Here is a 22,591-nt window from a genome sequence, read left to right as displayed (position 1 = left end):
GCGCTCCCGACACTACGCCGCGGCTGCAGCGAAACTTGGAAATGTCCACAGCACTCAGCTGCTCCAGCGCAAAACATCTGTCTAGGGCCGGAACCTGTTCCAGGGGGAACGAGCTAAAAGAACACCTGCCTGCACAGCTAGAAGTATGAGACAAAGGCCGCAGTGTTACTTGGAGTTTAAATCCAGGTTAATTTTGGTTGTTCCTGTCCTTACAATGTATTTGTCCCATTTGCAGAAGCAAATTACATGTACAAATGAAGAAATCATGAGGGGGGAAAAAAAAGACATGAAGTTCATGTTTTTTCATCAGAAAACATTTAGCAAAGGACTACATAGCTTTGGTATTTCCCAGTGGCATAGACAAGGTATGGCTAATTTCACAGTTATGGAAAGTTCTGGAGGTGTACAAGCTTACTAACTCACCACTACCATCTGGCTTCTCTCAAATCAGTTGAAGCTTTTCAGTTTGGACAGTACTCACAAGCATGTGCTGTACTTTTTAGCGAGTCCTGCTCAAGGCCATGAGTTGGAGTTGATGATCCTGATGGGTCCCATCCAATTCAGCATAGTCTATGACTCTATGATTCATACAATGTTTAACCACAAGAAAATAGGCACATACCACTGATAGATCAATTTACCTGAGTCTCGGCTGCAGGACTCAAAGTATATCTTGATTAAAAGAGGGATGGAATAGCAGAAAAAAGTTGGACAGGAAGGAGGTGCAGACACTTGGTGGAAAAAAATAGGTGAAAGCGGAATAGGTAAGGACAACATTTTGGTGGCACAGAGTCTTATGCATCAACTTTGTACTTTGGAAATAAAATTACCAAATATTTCTATATTTGTTTTGACTTGTAACTATAGTAATTCTTAAAACAGCTCCCTGACTTCTAAACTAGGAAAGGATAACGCTGAATAACAAACCTCAGTCTTGGTACTGATAGTAAATTGACAAGTGTAACTGGGCTTTCTTAAAATAACTCTTGTAAACTAAGTTGTATATGGACAACATCCACTCCCAAAGTGAAAAAAATTGGCAGCTACCACAAGAATACTTAAAATTGTGCAGCACCCAAGCAGGTAGAAACCACAGTACTACTGCATTCATAGATACAGGGTTTTCTAAAGCTAAGGTGGGACCAATGTGGTTCCAGTTTATTTCTGAATTGTTTGGGCCACATGATGTTACACAGTGACTTCTGAATCAGAGCCCCATTTACAAAACAAGCAATAAAAGTGTCTTTTTCTTACAGATGATGTGCCTATCAGGTAATAAATATGGATTAGAAAACTAATAAACCATGTTGTTAAATGATAACACATTTTGCAGCATTTGCTGTAGAAATATCCTTTCAAAATTTCCCAAGGAACCACAGCCCTTTGAGTTTTTTGGACCTGCCTATCACAGGGCTGATGCACTATACACAACACTTAATATTACATAATAAGTGTCAAAACAAAGACTGATGAGGTACTGCTTGTTGAAAGGATAGGCCAATAAACAAATTCCTACCTCTCTATCTTTAGATGAAACATTGAATGGTGAGGAGGGCTCCAGAATGGTAGATATATATATCTGCAGCAAAAATTCCACCTATACAACTGAGTCCAAGTCCTTTAAGTTCTCCTTTTGAAGGCATAAAACCCATAGAAGTTTAACAGGAGTTCACTGGTCTTTGACTGTGGACTCTGCTAATCTTTGGAAAACACCCAGCCATTAAATGGTATCTTCTTTCTAGCAGCCACCAGAACACTATTCGGGAGTTACACTGTTGGAAAGGAAAAGTGACATTTTTCAATGTTCACATCTTAAAACAGACCCTCTGTGTAGCCAAACCTGAAAATTTAGACCAGATAGTAAGCTTTTGGCTGGTACAATGCACTATCCAAATAAAATTATCTCAGACACTGCCCAACACTTCCTTCTATTTCTCTGTGCATTACTGTGCCCCCATTTCTAACTCTATGAAGATGTGGCGTAATGCAGTGTGGCAATCTTTTTTTCTTACTGCAATATAACAAAAAGAACTTAGTGAAAAGAAATACCGCCAATCTCACCCTTGTTTCAAACTGTGGCCCAACAGCCCAAACCTGGCCTGCAATCCACCACAATCCACCTGGCACTGCTCAGCACCAGAAGCTTAGCAATTAATATGCACAAGTGACTGCATCATTTCAGGGACAGCAGAAAAAGAATTTTAAAACACATTATAATATCTAGGAGAGAAGAGTGTAAAATAAATGTATTGTCAATCATCAATAATTTAATTTCTGTAAAGATGAAATTGTAAAATGTTTGGAGAACTGGACCTCTGCTTTTTACTTCCAAAGGGCAAAATTTAACAAAAATAATTGTGCAAGTTGATTAGAATAATCACTGGTGAACTCAAACCAAGCTAATATACATCAGATTTTTCAGTTAAAGAAGGCCAAAACATTCAAGACACAATCAAACCAAGTAACAAATGGGAATGAGGTGATTTTTCTCTCTGGCATGTGTTAACATTAATACTAGAAAACAAGTTATTTGTTTCAAACATTTTTAAGGAATACTGAGCAACTATAGATGACACAGATGGGAAAAATATTTAATATTTCGATTGCAGAACTGCTCTTGCTAAAAGACAAGCACTATGCAAAGCATAAACAATTAATTAGTAGGCCAGTAGTGTCATTAGGTTGGGACAAGAGTTTTATTAACAACACAGTACTCAGTACAATGAAATTGAAACCTTACATACTAGTACACTAGCTCTCAAATGGATAAAAAGCAATATTCTTTCTGTTATTAAACAATCCTTGATGAATAGTGAACCTGTAGGAAAATAAGTATGAAAAAATAAAAGAGCAAAATAAACTCTGCTTTGCAGGTTATCTGCTTACAAACAGCTACTGACACTCCAGATACTTCCCCAAGACTTAAGAAACCAGTGATTTTTCCATCAAGTTAAGCAGCATACTTACTGCAAAACTACAAGAAGCCCCAGGAATTGCAACACACTACAACACTGACATTGTAGCTTTTCATTTAAGGATTATACACTGTAATGAACTTCAGTACAGCATATATTCACTTGTACAGTATAGGCACAGCTATACCCTTATGTGATGTAACAACCTAAAATCACAGTGTCATAAACAATTTAGAAATAAAGGTCAGAAACATTGGCAAAGGGTAGGCCTTGACAGATAAATCTCCTGGTGGTTCATTCAAGTGTCAGTAATAATTGCTGTCTTCCCACGAACAGTTAGGTTTAGCATCTCCAATTCTATGAAGACACTTTTCCACATTAGAATATTCATTGTCTAAGCTAGTAATTACCATACCAGGGGAAAAAAACCCCAACAGACCCACCTCAAATCATGTAAATAAAGTCAGAGGGTCTGGAACAAGCTTACTGAACATTCAGGAAGGGAAAAGCATTTCACTATCAAAACTTTAAACTGGCTCTTAGGACAGAACCACTCAAATGCATAAAAAAAACATCATCAAGGGAGATTCGCATGGGGCAGAAAGGTGACCAGCTAATTCCATAGCCCTAAAGAAATACATATGCTATAAGAAACCTGAAGAGAATTGAACTTCCTTTCAGAAGATCTTTCTGAGCAATTTCCAGCACATTGAACACTAGATGGGAAACATTTATATATAGAAATGTGTGTGCAGGTATGCAAACTACAAGTCTGAAACAGGGACAGAGCATGCCCCTGGTTAAAACAAGCAGCATAAAAATACAGGGAAAAGCAGTAGGATATGACTATTTTATTTTGAGATGTATTTCCTATTCTTTCCATTATGTGCCACCAATATTTCCATTTCACATTATGGCAAAACCACAGTGTCATGACCCATGTCCAGTCCTTGGAACTCCTGCACTGGTCTTTGCTTTGCATTACTATTCAGTCCTAATGCAAAAAAAAAAATCAAACACGCATGAGGGAAAAAACATTTTCTTTGTTTTGTAGATAGAACCAATACCTCAAACTATTACACAAAAACATAACTCTGGAGCAAGTGCCAGGTCTGCAGAGGGTGCACTTTTTATGCAATTAATGTTCCTCTTCCTATTGTTGCTGTAATCAGGAAAAAAATCAGGTGATTACTTTTCTCACAGATTAATAATGATGTGTTCTGACTCATTCATTCAGGTGCCCTAACATTTTGTCCACATTAAAACTGATATATGCTGAGCAGTTAGATGAGGATGTAATATAGCTGTTGGAGTTTATATTTCTTTGTAAGTTTTAGTTATTGAGAGACATTACATCATAAGATACTATTTCTTCTTTCATTAGAAAAACCGATTTACAGTTAACTGATTTTGAATGCAAAAATAATTTCACATTAAGCCTATGATAGTTAGCATGCTAGATGCTACATCTACCGTTTCATTGTATGGTAAGTTAAATCACTATAAAAGCAAAATAACCCTTTCTAAAAATTCCAGTATTAAAAAAAATCACCTCAGTGATCAGAAAAAGTATCTAGCTAGCAATTTTATGTTCTAGCCTTTTAATTCACTACCATAAAATGAACAGTGAAAATAAATTAAGTAATTCTGGAAACACTAGGGAAAAACCTAAGTTGCATATTAGCTATAATTGAAATCTACCAAAAATACCTTAATTTTATAATCAGCACTAACACACTACTGAGCTGATAAAAATACATACAACAGACAAACCCATAAAACATGGAGTGATTTTTTTTCCAAATTGCCAAATTAAGGAAGAAGTTTAATTTAAGAAGCTGAAAAAAACGTTTAAAGCATCTCTACCAAAAGGCATTCTCCTTTCCAGAGGAACAGAACTCAACCATAACATTTTAGTAACTTCTAAAACAGTAAGTCATTGTTAAGTATCGATGAATAAAATGGTATCTAACTTGGATTAAGAAATAGTACTTGGCTTGTTAAGCTAAAAATCAGTCCACTGTAAGGCCTATAAAACAAATTCAGTAACTTACATCTTCGGTCATTGACATTATGATCACTATTCAGAGAAAAAAAGCTAAAGAGATGCAAATATGTAGAGAATGTCAACTGATTAACTAGGTCAAAAACAGGAACAAGATTAAAGTTTAGAATCTGGATGAAGACACACAAGTCTGAGAAAGTGATCTCATTTTGATGACAAGCCTATCTGTGGCTTAAAACTTAAATAAAGGTAACACAAACAACATAATCTTGCAGTACACATTCAGTCTTTAATGCACCTACCTATCACTATGGTGTCCTTTCTCCTAGAAACAGAAGTACAAGGAAGGATAATACAAAAGGGTAAAGTCACAGAGAACTCTTGCCACCACTTGTAGCTATGAGATGCCTGCTGTGCATAGACCATTAAACTCCTCCTGACTCAGGAAGGCACTGGGAACTTCACTGTGAAAAGAAGATAAAGCAAAACCACGGAGACAACAAACAGGTATTGCCTTAGGTCTGACAGAAACTGAGGGAAGAAAGTCCTAAGGCAGACACGGCATCAGACCTCAACAACCAGAAAATGTCAAGAGTGGTACAAGTCGCATCTGCAAGAAAAACAGTCATTAACTCAAACATATGACAATGTCGTCTTTGATCCTCTCTGCAATGCGCACTGAAAGACCCTGTGGAAGAGCACACTAGAAAACATCAACTCCTTTCCAAAAATACAGATGAGTGGCCAAAGAGATACACTTGGGGAAGGTGAAGGGAGGCAGCTGGGGAAGACAGAAAAGGTCATTTCTTCTTCATTCACATGCATTGCAACAGGTTGTTGGAACAGTGTTCAGTGAATAATTATTGACCATTAATATCCTGGATTATGTTCTATCAACATCTAATAACTTGGGATATAGTCAAGAATGGTGTTGGCTGTTGTTCCCATTTAAGATAAAGTTCTATTTCCTACATCTGCACACAGCAAACACATTCTTCAATTGGGCTAACTTCACATTTGGACTGATCCATCTATCTGGAATTAAGTCTCTCAGTGATTTTAAGAACAGTTACATATACACAAAAACGCAAAAGGAAAAACTAAAAGAGGCAGCATGACTTTAAAAAGTTTTCTGCCCTATTAGATACCATTTTATTCATCATATTTAAGAAACCTAACCTTGTACAAGTTTTACATATTGCATTGAAAAAACCTGTTCACTAGCTCAAAAAATGAACAAAGTATCAGAAACATTAAACTTATGGTCCCTCTTTCAATTTTTGTGCAATCAGTATCAATATATCAGCTCAAACCTTTTGAGAGATACAAAAACCCCTTTGAACAATGGCCCTAAGATCACTTTTGGGCCTCCCAAGAGAAGTACCAGGCTGGTCTCCATGGTCACCTCAATTGCCAGATTCAAAGTCTGTTATATAGAAATGTGAAATTACAGCCATTAGTAAAGAATTAGATGTTTAAACAGTAAAGATAAACTACATATACAGGTAGAGACATCAGTAAACACACATGACTTTAATTCAAGATCACATTTTTAAACAGGAGACATATTATATTCTGATCTACCAGTATAGTATGGCTTTTTTCATGAACAGGTGGTTGTGGTCAGATTTTAAACTGAAAACTGTTAGTTGTCTAAGAAAACTAGGAGTAATTAATCACATTAGGAAGAAAAAATGTCATGAAATGAAAGTGAGATGAGCATGAAGTTTATAACATTGATAAACACCACTATGATTTAGTTTTGGAAGACATATCACCTTTGATTTAATTATTTGTTATACTGTGGCAGCATATTTCACCTGTGAACTTTCACCTCAGAACACTGAAAGGTAAGGTGTAACTTTTTAATTCAATAGACTGAAACGCATCTTAACAAAACAAAAATTAAAGTTCAGAGACTAAAGAAAACATTTAGTAGAACTCAGTTTTGGCTTGTGGATGTGCATAAAGTTGAAAAAAATCCAAATTAACAGCTGTTGGCACTTATCCACAGTAAGCTGTAAGGTAAAGTAATAAAAGACACGTAATAAAAGTGATCTGCTCACAAGGAAACTGTACAAGCCATTAATTCATATTGAAACAATAAATCTGATTGCAGTTTTGAGCACAAAAACATAACTTAAAATTCTACTTTATTCAAATTTGAAAAACTATATTGATTTTAACTAGTTTAACATTTACATTCATTCCCAGTCAAAGTTTTACAGTAACTGATGATTTTCAGTCACACACACAAGCAAGTAATAAATCCCTGAAACATGGATTTATTATAGGAATACTGATAAAACCTTACAGAGATACAAATGATACATCACATAGTGTATTACACCTTAACAGTAAGCACTTGATCCCCTTGGACTGGTAGATGCATCACTCCTACTCTTCTAGTCTAATACCATCCTTTAGGACCCACTGGTTTAAATCAAATTCACAACTGTTCACAGTTACCTAAAAGCCATGATTTTTTTTTTAATCGCACTGTAAAATATTCTCTTCTAACCAGTATTTCAAAACTTTTAGGAAGAGAACATCCTGGGGGGACTAAACATGATACACACGGAGAGTCATTGTAGTGAACTTAAGAAGTAATTTCAGAATCATCTTCCCTGAAGTGATTTAGTATACAGCAGTACCTCCCTAGACATCACTTAATTGGTGCATGTTTATCTGTGCATCTTAGGACCTTACTACACCAGTAGGCCTTGGGAATCTTGAAGTTAATCTCATTCTGGCACAAATGTTCTGTGGGGTAGGGCAATTTGCAAATGAAAGGCACTCAGTTATGAGTGAAATCAGAATAATCAGCAATGCAAATGGGCAACTTGTAACATATTGAAATGTCACAGCTTACGTGAGGTCTAAAATTTACTACTTCCTACAAAACAGGTAGGAAAATTATGTAGAACAGCTGTAGTGCATCTGTTTGCATGCACAGACGCTAGCCGGTGTACAAGCAGAGATCTTCCAAGTTTCTCAGCTGTTACTTGTTTTGCTCCCGATGCTGTATTTCACTTGGGTGAAACCAACCTTCTAAGGTTCAAGATGACTTGTAAACAGCCCATGGCCCACCACTGCACTGCTTTCTGCAGCCCACAGCAAGCAGATCTGGAGAGTAAGTTGCAAGTGTGGTCCTCAGTAGTAGAAGAAGAGCACAGGCACACACCACTACTTTGTACCCCTCCTTATTTCTCCTCATGTCTTTTTTTTCTGCTCTCCTTGTTACAAAAAGAAAAATCATTTTGGGAATAAAGCTTTCCTTAAGGACACGAAAACTCATGCTTGTTAGTCTGACTAAGGGATGTGCAAAACAGAAGTCATTTCCCTGAGGCAAAGATCTTCAAGTCGTGCCTAGTTTACATTGTCTATTCTTATTTCAAGCTGTGGAAATATATGGCACACTGAGGCCTTGATCACTGACTGAGTCTCATGGCATTATCATAGTCTACATTATATATTTACATAATAAAGTAGAAGTTAGAAATGCTTCATAAGCTCATTTTGTTTTGGTTTTTCACATTTATTCATTAAAATCCCTTCCCTTCTCAAGCATGGCATTGGGCCTCCTGGGCAGGAAGGTAGAGTGACAAACTTCTACTGCATTTAAAGGCTGCCACGAATACTGAATGCCTAAAAGGGCAATCACAGTATTTACTGGACTCAAAACACAGAGTAACAGGGTGAAAATTAATAGCCTGTTACAGCCTGTTACGTGGTCAAAAGGTAGGTGATTAAATAGTATCTTCTTGACATTATGAAAACCACCCAAGGAGAGGAAATAAGTCATGTTGTGAGTGCTTCCAGTCTAAAACACATAAGAAGCAAAGCTTGAAACCAAGTCTGTCCAGCTTTCCCTTTTAAAATATAAATTGCACTTTTATACAAAGCAATCCAAAGTCTAAATAGTAGTAAAAGTCTGAAGCTGCCTTACTGTACCAAAGAGTATCTGTGCTCAACATCTGAAGTACAGGCAACTAGTTTTCAGCCATTCTGCACATAAAGGCATATGCTCTATACCCTTCTGCTTTAAAACGGCCTGCCATTAAATGCCATGCCACAGGGTGGGGAAGGAACAAAGAAATAAAAACCAGTAATAGGAGTTTAAGGCCTTTATCTCCACAAGGAGGTGAAAACTGAGGCACAACCCATGACCAGTACTTAATACATAAATTAGCACACTCGTGCCCAGGGCTTCATGAATCAGTCATTCTTTCTAATGTTTGCCACACAAGACAATCATACCATCAGCAAGCAACAGTGCCAATTAAGCATGTTTAAGGTCTTCAAAAATTCATAGCAAAGGGCACTTCTGAGAAAGATAGTCTTATAGATTTGGTTTTAAAAATAGACACCACACTCACATTCAAGGGACATTCTTCACTTTTAGGCCTTTGTCACAAATCTGAATCTTTATTGTTCTGAAATGAATGCTATAAACATAAGACTCAAAACAAGAACTCCAACTTTCAGTCTCAGAAGAAGTGTGGTTCAATGCCCATATCACATGTAACAAGAAAATTTCCTTAGAAGAGGAAAAAAAAAATTACTGTAAAGTCTTTCTTACGAACGAAAAAGCAATCCTTTCTTTTTCTCATTACTTTGTGTACAGGCGGGCACCAAAAAAAATTTTGCACTTTCTTTTGAATTCTTGCTATGACGCTTGACGAACTTTCTGCCATTCAACAAATTCATCCAGAAGCACAGGCCCTGCAAATGGACAAAACTTGGAGTTACACTTGCCAATGTCCTTCAAATATCTTCTCTCAAAGTATGAAGGTTAAAACTATTGGTCTGGGAAGCATTCATGTCAATCCTATGGTCAAATACTCATAGACTACTACAATCATTCCAATCCAAGGGTGGCAAAAAGTGCACAAGAAGTACTAGACAGAATTATGGAAAAAAGTGTTCCTGGTATCTGACATGGAAAAAAAAGTGTTCCTGGTATCTGAGAGGTGCACTGAACAAGCATGAAAGTAAGGTTAAATCATCAACCGGCACAACCAATCTCTTCTTCCTAGAGCTTTCAAAACTGTGAATAACACCACATACCAAAATGGGATTAATGCAATTCAGTCACAGCATGACTGACTACGAGGTGTGTTCAGCCCAAAGCACCAGCAGGTAGGCAACAAAAATGTTGAGTTTACTATAGTACAAAATCTGCTGTTTATAATCCTATTTGGAAGTCTATAGTTTCATTCAGCAAGCACCTTTACTAGACTCACTGAATACAAGCTGGCTCAAGCACACCATCATACCCCTGACATACTACTACAATTAATATCTGCAGTTTGAAGATGGATGGTTATCAGGACTGTTTCTCTATGCACTGTTGAAGAATAACTATTTTATACCTTACAGTATTGTTTCTGTTACAGATATTTGTTTTACTGAATTTTAAAACACTGTGGTAGTAGCTGAATAAGCAAAACATTAAGAATACTTACATGCACCATCCTCATCATAGTTGCTAAGATCTGCGTGGACAGTTCTGCTGAACTCTAGTACATTGTACCACTGATCCTTGTTCATAACTCTATACTTCGATTGCTAGGGAAAATTATTTCAGAACATTAAAAGGGCAAATGGCATTAGGCACTGTTGCATCTCACTGATTTTATATTCAATCAGTTCCTAACAAACAATTGAATGGGAACGATTTACTTGGTTTTCCATTTTTAAAAATACTACACATGTACTTATTATTTAGTTATTAAACTACTTAAAATGATTTCTTGAAAGATCAGAGCAAAATCAAAATACAGTGGAATCAGAAAGTCACCACTTGAAGCTTCAAAAACTGGGAATTTTTTGTCTTGCCCTGAAGCAGGGAATATCTAGCTCAGATGTATTTCCAGAAAGAACTATTTAAAAAATCTTTTCTCCAGGCTACAATCCATTATGATCTTAAGGACATCTACTTTGCAACACTGGTACTGATTTGAAGCCAGGAAATAGTCTCAGGCCTAGCATGTTTCACAGTGTACACATATCCACACTACTCAGGCTCTTGCAGCTGAGCTGACCCAAATCTTCCAGAGACAGCCAGAGATTAAGATAGTTACGTACTGTAAATATCTGCACAAAGCAAACCTGAAATTCAGCACAGATGCAGCAGAAGAGTAATGGAGACTATTTAATTTATAGTACAGTACAATTAAGATGGGATTTTAGTTGCCCTTGCTAAAGAGAAGAGCCGTGCGGTACAGGGAGAAAAAAGAACCTGTGATGCATACACGAACATCACTGTTTCATAAGCACATCGAGCAAGGGAAGGGGATCGATATAGATACAATCTTGAGCAAAAATAACACAAACACTGAAATCTTTTCTCTGAACAGTCCAACTACTATGCCATCATTCAGAAAGTCAAGGAAACTTGTACCTCCAGGTATTGATAAAATACTGAAAACAGTGGCCAGGTTCTTCCAAGCAGAAGAGCTAACATGGACTTTGCAGTATCGATATCAAGACTTCGCTGGTCTTTTTCCTAAAGATGAACAAAGAAAGAACAGAAATTCCTCAGGTACAAGCTTGTTGAATCAAAGCAAGAACTTGTTTAACATTCCAATAGTCTTACCCTTGCAAAATCAAAGGCATATCTGTAGATATTCTTAAAGGATGAAATGTCATTCAATTGTGACCTCAAGAAGTCAAATTTACTCTGTAATTTTTCTGTGCAGTCACACCTTAAAATGATAAAAAACCAAACAACAACAAATAACATTAGAAGTACAAAATATAACATTTCGGCAATGCAAAAAAGGCCAGCAAACAAAAAAATTAAAATTATCAAAATGCAATTGTCAGGTATACAGGAATAATACTATGCAAGTGAAAAAGAGTACTGAACATGCTTATCATTCGCAGCTTACTGAAATGATGAATGCTGGCTTCTGTAAAGAAGTTATTTTGTTTTAACTATATTAGCAACATAACAAAGTATTTGCTTTGCTCCTCAAACAGTAGCCCTTTTCTGCCATACTCTGCAATTTATACTCAATACCCAGCTGTAGCTTCTTTCAACCACTATGAAAGTTTGAGGAAATGAGTATTCAGTGTGCATTAAGGGGTAAAATCCAGATGTAAATAACAGCTTTATGCCATATCTCTTTGGGTACAACAAACCTAAACACGTTGGTTTGAAGTGTGTTTACAACTCACAGGACTGACCAGGCACTCTGCAAAACATACTAGTCTGCTCATGTTTTATGACTGATAAATGCAAGCTCTGATAACCCTATCACCTGAACTGGTCAGTAGCTATTCAACTGAAAAATCAAAGGCTATATGAGAATGTCCAGGTCTGCTGGTTCACAGTATAATCGTTTGGCAGGAAAGATCTCCATGTATTTTTACTCAGCAAGTAATTTTGTTTCCAAATAGCAAATGGGTTAGATTCACCACAATGGCAAAGGGAAACGTAATACACACTTGCTAATCCTCCAGAAAAAACTCAGTCAAAAGAACAATTGTTACACACCATTTTTTTCTTATAAAACAGCTGCCATGATTAAAAAAACCCTAAGTAATCTACCTTGCCTCACATCCTTTGTGACAGAAGCAATACTTTCAGAAATGTGAATATACATAAATACTTCCTTTGGTCATGTGTCCTCCTTTCAGCTGCCTGCCTCTCAGAGAATACATTTGCATCTTTAAGGGCTCCATGTGGACTTGTCACACAGGGCCACAGCAAGGGCCCTTCTGGAGTACAGCAGCAGGTTGCTGAGATGCCATACTCTGCCCAGAGCTGATACTCCTGCTCCTCAACTCTGCTACCTTGTGCATGCACATTTGTCTGTCAGTCTGTCCCTCCCAGACTTCAACAAGAGAAATGTAGCACTTCAATCGGATGCAGCCTTTTGTTATTTCTTGTCTCCAGTGGCACCTACCTACCTAAAGCAGCACTGAGTCCTAGCTAAGATCAGTGCTAAATAAATCATACTATTAGCAAATTAGGCTACATATTCAGATGACAGAACTAATAGTCTGCAATAAGCCATACATTCAGTTGAAAAGAACTCTGTGAAAAGTGCTTTGACAAATTTAACTAAAGAAAAAATTACTTTTTTTTGTGTTCAGCCATCAACTGGTCTATGTATTCCAGCTTTTAATGCTTTTAAAACAGCATTATGCAACACTAGAAATGCATCTCATTTTATATTCTTATCTCTTTTTTATAAGTTCAAACCTTCATACTTCCAGTAGAATGTCCTGTACATTTGAGGGCAAATTACCTATTTAATATCTACCTAAATGCTCATGTTGTTAGTGTACCAGTGACATTAAAGAGCTACTTAAAGTGTGTTTACAGCACATTTTGCTAAATATAATTTACAGATATTATTTACCATACCATGGGTAAACACAAACTTCAATGTTTAAATTTCTTACAAAATACTTTGTTAAAATTGTCCAAATAAGCATATATTTAAGTGCAAAGTAAAATGCCAGTTATTGTCTACTGTACTATTGGTTATGTGTATTTTAATGCAGAAGTGACTCTTTTGAAAAAGTTGGTATGAAAATGTACAATTATTAAGCCTCAAGACTTCTGAGCTATTTATTATCACTGCATTTAAAACCAAACAGTCAAACAGATCATGCTCAGACAGGCACCACCTCCTGGATCTCAATGGACATGTCTCTGGTAAAAGCCATTTAGGGCATTTCTCCACCTGACCACAGACTTTCTTCCAAAAAGAGGCAAGGAATTGTCAAACTCCTCTTTTATCAAGCCTGCATAGCTGCACCATAAACAAGATGACCGAGGTCACCCATACTTAAAATAATCTTCCTAACAATCAGACCAACCTCCTAATTAGCACAAGTGAATTAACATGAAATATCTGTAGAGACTGGAAAAAGATGTGATTTCTCAAACCATCTTTACTGAATGGTATTAGCACCACAAAGCAGATGAGGTAGAGATTATTTGAGGCATAGCTAAAATGGACAGAGCGATGACTCAATAACTCCTACAGAGATATTCCAATGTTTTAGATTTCATAGTTATTAACATATGCTTGTCTTTTACTAAAAATAAAAACCAGTAAGATGCATACAAATGTTAAATTAAAAACATTTAATGGAAATATATGTATTTCATCCTATGGAGGTGTTTAAAGCAGCTGAAAAATACTGCCCAGTGAAAGGCACTTACTTCTTTGTGCTGACTATGAAAAGAGCTTTAGGCACGCAGCCTGCATACATACATGTGTGTATATATATATATACATATGCACACGCACATATAAAGGGCAGAATTTACTCTACCTACACAATATACTAGTAACCTCACAGCTTAAAGCTGCTTCAGCCTCATAAGCTGCTATTTGGTGCTCAAACCACCTTAATTTTGATAGTATCTACCTTATCACATATCTATTTTTCTTACCTCTAAAGAAAAAACTTCACCAGTGTATTATGAAACCACACAGAAAAAGAATGTCACTTCAAGATTCAGGCACACAAATGCTGCCACCTAACTGTGTATTAGATTTAGGTGCTTTTAAGCTTTAGGTGTTGCCAATCATTGAGGACTCGCCAAGCAGCCTGTAAGAGCAATTCAGGTCACCAGTCTCTAGGTCTTTGGCAAACTCGGTATCTCTCTAGGCTTCATTACACTGACGAGATCTCTAAAGACTGCAGTAAGAGTTTAAGAAATTCAGCTCTTGCATATAAACCCCATATTTAGGTGTATTACTGTGCAGCTGAATTCTACCCAACACTGTTCACGCCAATTGCCTTATGTGACATTTCATGCATTTTGAAATAAAGATTCTGTAATATAACTTTGACTATATTACACTCTGGGCTTTTAATGATTTCAATCTCATTTCTTCATACAAAAATTAGAAAAAAAAGCAGTGCAAGAACGTAGTAATATGTTATTGCTTTGAGTATAAAATCCTTCTCTTTCAAAACTTCTGTCAAGCTTATCAAGACAAACTAGATTCTTCCATTCCACATAGAATCCCATAATATGATCCTTCCTTCCCAGCAAACAACAGCACAATTCTACAGATTCCTGTTTTCTTCTGTCATGGTTTAACCCCAGCTGGCAAACAAGCACCACACAGCCACTCCATCACTCCCAGCCAAAACCAGCACATCTGTTTAAGTCAGTGCATCTTTAGTTGCTTTGTGTCACTGCTTCATCCAGCTGCTTAGCCTACAGCCTGCTTACTGGAGCATACCAGGGGAAGGAAAACACACAGGTTAACTGGTTTAGGCTTGGGCAAGTGCCCTAATCACAAGTCTGTTTATATAAAAATGCACAGCAGCACTGTATTTTCAGTCTTAAACACATTTAGACTTACAGCATGACCAGTTCTGTTGTTAAAAGAAACCACAAGATTTCCAATCAGATTATTAGAAACAAAACCTATAACACTGGCTCTGAAGAGGTGCCCGACTTCACACATCTGTGTTTGAATTCTACAAAATTGGCTAACTCTTGAAAGCTTCTATTTGGGAATAAAAATTGAGCACTTCAAAGAAGTAACCAATACCCATTCACCATATCTAACACACTGTGCATCCAGAATTAAATCTCTGTCATTGCAAATTTCAGGCAATTTACTCATTCCAGCTCTCACTAAATTTAATTTCTGCTGATAGTCACAAAACAATAAAAGCATTTATCAGAAGCCTGATCCGAAATCAAGTGAGAGCTAAGAGTCTGGCCAGAGTCGCTTACCCTCTGGTAACTTGAAACTATGGAGTATCTGCCCAATACAATTTCTAAACTAATTCACAACTGATAGGGCAATACTCAAATCACTCTCTCTCTTTCCTGCTGTGCTGTAGCTGCAATAGTAGTTCCCTGACATTTCTAGTATTGAATGCAGTGTCATAATAAGCTACCCTTAGAACACTCAGGTACCATAAGTAGTTCCATGAAGTGTTCAAACAAAGTAAAAACTGAACTAAGCCTCACAAAAAGCTGGTTAGTTTATTGTAAGAAACAATCTCTTTAGGCAGAACATTAATTCACCAAAAATTCTCACTAATAGAAAGAGTAAGAAGTTAATTTATAAATTGAAAAGGTGTTATTTAACCTAAGCATTAAGCATGGCTTCAGATATACATCTAATAACACTAATAGCTGAAATTATTATCAATGCAGCCCTCATCTATAAAGCTCAGACATCAGTAAAATCTTTCCAGAATATCAGTGCTGAGCTACACTTATGTGCATGTCCAGATCTACTTATTCATGTCTGCTAACTAGAACAGTATTTTAACATATTTTTGTAAGAAAAAGAAGCCACCAAACCCTGACTTATTAGGTTTAGACAATAACTTAATCATTTGAGTGAACTCATCAGAGTCACTTTGCAGTTGCTGACCAGACCTAAAAGCAAGTGTTTCTGTGTCTTATTGCCAATGTACGAGAAACTGAGAGCAAGAATAATTAGGCTACTGGTACAATCATAAAATTAGAACACTATTATATATGTAAAAACACTCTTACTGTAATGAGGTCATTCCTTTTAACCATTCTTCCTTGGTAAAAAATCCCATGCTTTCAGCTTCTAGTTTCCAGGCTAAAACTAACATAATAATCTAGGGGAAGCAAAGAAAAAACAAACAAAAAAACAGAAACAAGGGGAGAAAAAGGAGTCAGTATGTAAGAAAAGGCTGATTTATTGATATCTGAGAATAAAACTCTGACACATTCAAACATTCCAGCAATTGTTGCACTTTAGTTACCATTGAATAATTCAGCTATTCACAATTTTCCCCTTAATTTCAATTTCTGAAAAAGAAGTATTACTATAATGAACACCCCCCAAAAGTATAATTGATGTAGTCAGCTATTTTAGAACAGCTCCTAAAAGCAGGAAGATGAACAATTCCTTGCTTAGTGGAATTAAGAGTTTTACACAGAATTTAACCTCATCCAATAACGTCTTTTAAAGTCCTAGCAACACTGTGCAAGAAACTTACATTTTCAGGCTCAACACCGATGTCTTCACAGAACTTTTCCATTCCTTCGGGACCTACAACTTCATCAGGACCTTCAAAGCCAAAACCACAGCAGACTGAAATCTTAACATTGATTGCTCACAAGGGTTATGCACAACAATAATTAGACTATACTGCACACAAGCTATTTTAAAAAACACTGAATTACACTACTAATTAGCCATTATGTTAGAACTATTCTAGCAACTCCAGTGTGGAGCTGTGTACGTTATGTATTACACCACAATGTCTGTGTTGTGCACTGCCTCCCTGTGACAGCAGAGAAGTCATTTCAGTTTGGTACGTGAATTTTCAAAAGACTCCACTGCATTTCCTATTTATGTAGCTCAACTCCAATAACTGTGGCATCAATTGTTTTTAAGACAACTTGGGTATTGCTACTCTGCTGAAGTTACTCTATGAATAATGTTCTTCAAAGAATTATTTTATGATCAAAAATTTAATTCTGCCTGAGCTATTATAGATATTACTCTTTCAATGGTGCTAACATTATGGGCTTGCACTAACATGGAAGAGGGTGAATCTGCAAATAATATAAGGTTAGTTTTATGATGCTGACTAATATGAGAGCAGTGATAACAATAAATCGGCGAAATACTACTAAGTGTGTTAGACACTTACAAGGCAGAAAAAGGTTTACAGGTGCAATGAAATAACTTGATTCAGACCACAACAGTTAGTGTTATGCTGTCACTTCTCCATTTTAACACAAAAAAGCCTCTAAAATGCATCAAAATAGCACATTTAAAGAGTGCATAGAGACACACTCTACAACACTTTGTTTCTCTTAATCTCTCCCTGGTTTCAGTTACTTCCACTTGGACTGTTTCCACAATTAGTCCTACCAGGCAGCCAAATATTATCAGAAGGCCTGCTAACATGGTATTTTGACGTGTCTTGTATTATTACGTTAATATTGTTTTGGTGAATATGAACCCAGGTAAAATGCAAAGGTTTCATCTTCCAAAAAAACATGCCATTTTATGATTTTTTGGCAAATTTTGCTACTTGCAGCCCTTGATGATACCCATCTCAACTTCATCTGTATCTGCTGCTGTTAATGTAAGCCCAATTCTTTTAAAGAGTTTAGATAATGTACTTCAAGTAACTACTCATTGTGAAATAAGAACATTGTCAATAAAAACTTGAGAATGGATATTTTTATAGGAAGACAGAATGCACCTGACATTTAAGATCATAAACCCCCACACCTCTTGAAAATACTTCTAAGAACATTTTGCCTAGGGAAGCAAGGCAAAACACTGTTACATAGAATGTGTTAAAAAGAAATACAAGTTTAAGTTATGAAGAGAGAAACATACAAGGGACCACTGGTAATGACAAGTATAAACTTCAGTCAGTGTTTTTTGCCTGGAAATCATATGCACAACTCTCTCTCTCTCTCTCTGTATATATATATACATAAACACATGTGTGAGTGTGTGCACATGTGTATTGTATCTTTCAATGGAAACATTTAATCTCCTATGGTGTGTATTTCCATTGGAATTCCATCTCTATGTGGCATATTTTGATTACTGGTTAACTAACTAAAGTATAACCTCTCACACTCAATTCGTGACTTAACAACAAAGACAAAATGTACAGACATTAAGTTACAAGTATGTGCAAGCATATTTATCAGAAGAAAATTAACTGAGAATTATTATTTTCCTCAGGAAAGACTCTTTACTCCATAACTCTATGCCTCAAACTTAAATTAAAAAGCAGATTACCTGAAACAAGAGCAGTATCAGTACTGGCAAGGGAAGTATCAGTCCTTATAAATATAATCAAACCAACTGCTGGCAGATCAATCAGCAGTTCATTTCATATTAAGAACTGGCCATTAATGAGTTTTAATTACCCACCATGTATGGTGGACTTCAAGTAGTGACAAGAAATTAGTAACAATTTAGAAATCTTGATTTTGTAACCATCTATTTGGTAAATAAATAGCAGTAGTAGTGTAATAAATTCTGCAAAATACACTGCATATTCACTGAAAGCAACTATTACTTTGATGGGAATCCTGAGTTATTTGAAAGTGGTTACATGCAATAACTTTGGAATGAAAAAAATTTGTTAATTAGAATATAAAAAAAAGTTAGGATAGATTCTCAGATAGAAAAAAACAGTATAAGCATCTCTTCTTCTGTTTTGTAAAATAAAAACCCCCAAAGATTTAAATTACGAGCTATATCATTAGCCTTCAAATAAGATAATAAAAAAGATTTGTTAGATAAATAAGCTTCTACTGAACCTATCTGCCAGTGTTCTGACTTTTACTTGACAATTTCAAAGGAAAGAATCCCTCAGTATATCCAGGTTCAACACTGTACTGCCCAACATCAGGCATTTAATCTTAAAGCTTAAAGCATAAAGAAAAATTAGCCCAAAAGAACAAATACTGAGAAGGCAACAATAAAAGCTATAGTAATTCAAATGCATGTTATAAAGAAGCAAATATGGACTCATTTTTATATCTACATCAGCATAAAAAAAGCAAAATGCAAACAGTATTTGATGTATTGCTTTGTTTAAAACAAAACTTAATTGTTTTATATATGCATCCATTTCACATTACCTGCATATTCATAAAACCAAGCCAGGCACTTTTTGCTTGAAAAATGTTCCTCTCCACTTATGACTTTACCAGATGCTTGTGATCTGCAGTAACATATGGAAACACAAGGAGAACAGTGTTATTTTAATGACACATGGGAAAAACGTAAAATTAAATTTCAAAATATTTATTATTAATTCAAACTATTTAAACTGTTTCACAAACTGGATATACATAAACAATGAAGCTGAATTTGATAGAGGGCAACCGCCTGTCATCCTATTTTAAAACTTTGAACATAAAATTACCTTGGAATACAACAACCTCATAACACAATTTATTGCAGCTATTATGTTTTCTGAAATGCAAGAGTACTGTTATCTTGTAGATATTAAACAAAAAAATCCACAAGCAGATGGCCAAAATATGACTCCTCAGTAATTAAAATGCCTTATTATCTGCTTATATTTATACATACAGGCATTTAAAGTTCAGTCTCTAATAAGCAGCATAATCTTCAAGAGTGCTGAATATGCACAGATCCCATTAAGGTCAACAGAAAGCTGCAGAGTTTGACATATTTAAAAGTCAGACTATTAATAGTTAAGCATCCAAATCTGTGAAGAAAACTTGCTCAATTTGTTTACACTAAAATTGTAATTAAGTATCCATAAATGCTACAGATGTCTGGTACATATTCCAGAACAGTAGTTGCAATCTGTGTTAAGACTGAAGCTGCTCAGCAGGCACAGCTTCCCCCTACATTGTCTTTATTATGTAACACACAACCCAGTTTGCCTAGGACATGAATTTTTATACTTCATCATTCATTAAAAGGATGCATAGAATAACTGATTTCGTCCATGAAAACACTGACCACACAAAAGCATCTTTAGTCAGCAAGGACTTTCAGTAGCTTTCCAATGCATGCTCTTTTCAAACACAAATTACACACTTTCAGAACAGGCCAAGATTATTTCTAACAATGAGAGGCAATCATATGAGAGGATTTAAAATTATGCAGCTCCCACATTGTATTTTTAAATTAAGACATCAAGCAGGAAAAGTATAGCTCAGTTCTGAGAGGGGTGAACAACTTCAACTCCCATGTGTCACTTCAGCTTTGCTGGAAAAGAAAGCAAGGCTCTCCAAGCTGAAGCCTTCTGTGCTGAAAGCTGGAATTAAAGGTGTCCTATAAACATCCATCCAACTGCTATGAGGAACACAAGCCACCAAAAAGAGACGGTCATATGGTATACTATTGCTTATTGGCCTTATCCAGATTAACACAGATCTATTTGTAATCACTGCTTTTACTAAAGAATATGCTGGATAAATTGCTGCATAAGAATGTTAATACTAAGAATGCTTGTGTATCTAACATCTTGTGTATGATCAGCTAGCATAAGGTGTCATTGACACCACAGTCTTCTCTCAAAGACTATTAGATTCCTGTAATTTTTTTTAAGGAGCTATCCAAAGATTTTTTTAAAATAAAAAATTAGGATCATAAAACTTTGGTTCACAGTGCACAAGAAAGATGAACTGAAACTGAACACACGCAGAGAAGAGCTATGGTGAGCAAGGAAACTGAAAGTCACTATGACAAACCAGAATAATTTAGCTTGTTTTTAGCTTGTCATGAAACTAAATAAAGCATGAAAAAACCAGAAGTGCTCCCTCCAAATACACTCTGAGGCAGAATCGTGAGGGAGGAGTGTTGCACAGAATATAATGCTGGCAACAAGAACAGTTATTAACTGGCTATGAATAAACTGACTGAAACGAAAAGGTCACTAATGACTGCAGAAAGCAAACTCTGCAATAGTTATCCAAAATGAACAGTCACAACAAAATAAGAGCCTGGGAACTTTTAGGCTCGAGCTCAGTCAACCTATGAGAAAGGCCCATACACTGCAGTTTCTTGCAGTAGCCATTCCTATAGCATTGATTTCGTAAGCTCTTTGTATCCTTATGGCCCCAGGACGTTTATTCCTAACTACTGGTTTACTGACAGAACAAGGTGTAACAGATGACGCAGGCAGACAGTTACTTTAGAGCAGCCACTCTATAAGCTCCTGCTACACCGCACTAATGGCCTATTTTAGCAGCAACTTTTGGGTAAGGTGGCATAAAGTAGTCTTTTTAAAGTAGTTAATGAACAAGGTGCTTCAGACTCCTGAATTTATTAGAGAAACCTTTCCTGCTCTTGTTTTCGAGTGTGCTGACCTCTCCTTCCAACTCACTGCAAGAAAAAAACCCAAAAAACCAACCAACCAACCCCCCCCACACACACAAAAGAACGATTTAATGAAGACACTCTGAGCAACCGTAAAGGAAGGGGCAACCGTAAAGTGAGGAGAGCCGCCTACCTCAGGGAAAAAGAATGGATACAGGGATAAATGCCAGCACTGGCCTTACAGGTACAGCCAGAGGCAACGCCAGCCGGGCATGGGAGCCGCTCCGTGGCGCGCACAGGCCGCACGCCGCCGCTGTGGAGGGCATGGCGAGCCCGCACCTGCACGGCCCACACCGGGACGTGCCCGGCGGCACGGCCGAGCCCGGCGGGGCCCGCGGGCCGCACCCCGCCTGCCCGCCCCGGGACATCCCGGCCAGGCCGCAGCCCGGGGCCCCAAGGCCGCCAGCACCGGCCGCGGCCCCTCGAGACGGTACCTGCCGAGTTTACACTTCTTGAGGCCAGTGTCGTCCGCCGCCGCTGCCCCCGAGGACTTCCTCTTCTTCTTCACCGGCATCGTCCTGCCTCGGGGCGCGGCCGCCCCGCTGCCGGGGCGCGCAGCCGAGGCCACCCCCGGGCTCAGTTCCCCCGACCGCCGCCGCCTCCCGAGACCAGCGGTGAGGAGACGAGAGCAGCCTCCGTCCCGCCCTGCTCCTCCCCAGCCCCACCGGCCGCTGCCGGCCCCCGCTCGCCGCGGGCAGACGCCGCCGCACCGGTGCCAGAAGCGGTTGTCGCGGCGGGGGCGAGAGCGAGCGGTATCGGCTGCAGAACGTACAGCGAGAGCGACCCGGACACAGACGGCTCCGGGCAGGAAGTGGCAGCGCCGCGGGGCGGGGCCGGCGCCGGGACAC

The 22,591-nt window shown here is 37.5% G+C and overlaps 1 protein-coding gene across 1 annotated transcript; it reads right to left on the bottom strand.

Moving 5' to 3' along the window:
• Positions 1-6,631: 6,631 nt before the first annotated feature.
• Positions 6,632-22,547, bottom strand: DCUN1D5 (defective in cullin neddylation 1 domain containing 5). Its single transcript, XM_071555112.1, has 8 exons — positions 22,178-22,547; positions 19,526-19,608; positions 16,900-16,970; positions 16,424-16,515; positions 11,522-11,630; positions 11,327-11,431; positions 10,389-10,491; positions 6,632-9,645 (listed from the first exon to the last, which is right to left on the bottom strand). The coding sequence occupies exons 1-8, from the start codon at positions 22,255-22,257 to the stop codon at positions 9,590-9,592; spliced, it is 699 nt and encodes a 232-aa protein (XP_071411213.1). The 5' UTR covers positions 22,258-22,547; the 3' UTR covers positions 6,632-9,589.
• Positions 22,548-22,591: the final 44 nt, after the last annotated feature.

This window comes from Pithys albifrons, chromosome 1, assembly GCF_047495875.1.
Source record: "Pithys albifrons albifrons isolate INPA30051 chromosome 1, PitAlb_v1, whole genome shotgun sequence".
NCBI classification, from domain to species: Eukaryota; Metazoa; Chordata; class Aves; order Passeriformes; family Thamnophilidae; genus Pithys; species Pithys albifrons.
The sequence above is the reverse complement of the archived record's forward strand: the minus strand, read 5'-3'. Positions and strand labels throughout refer to the sequence as shown.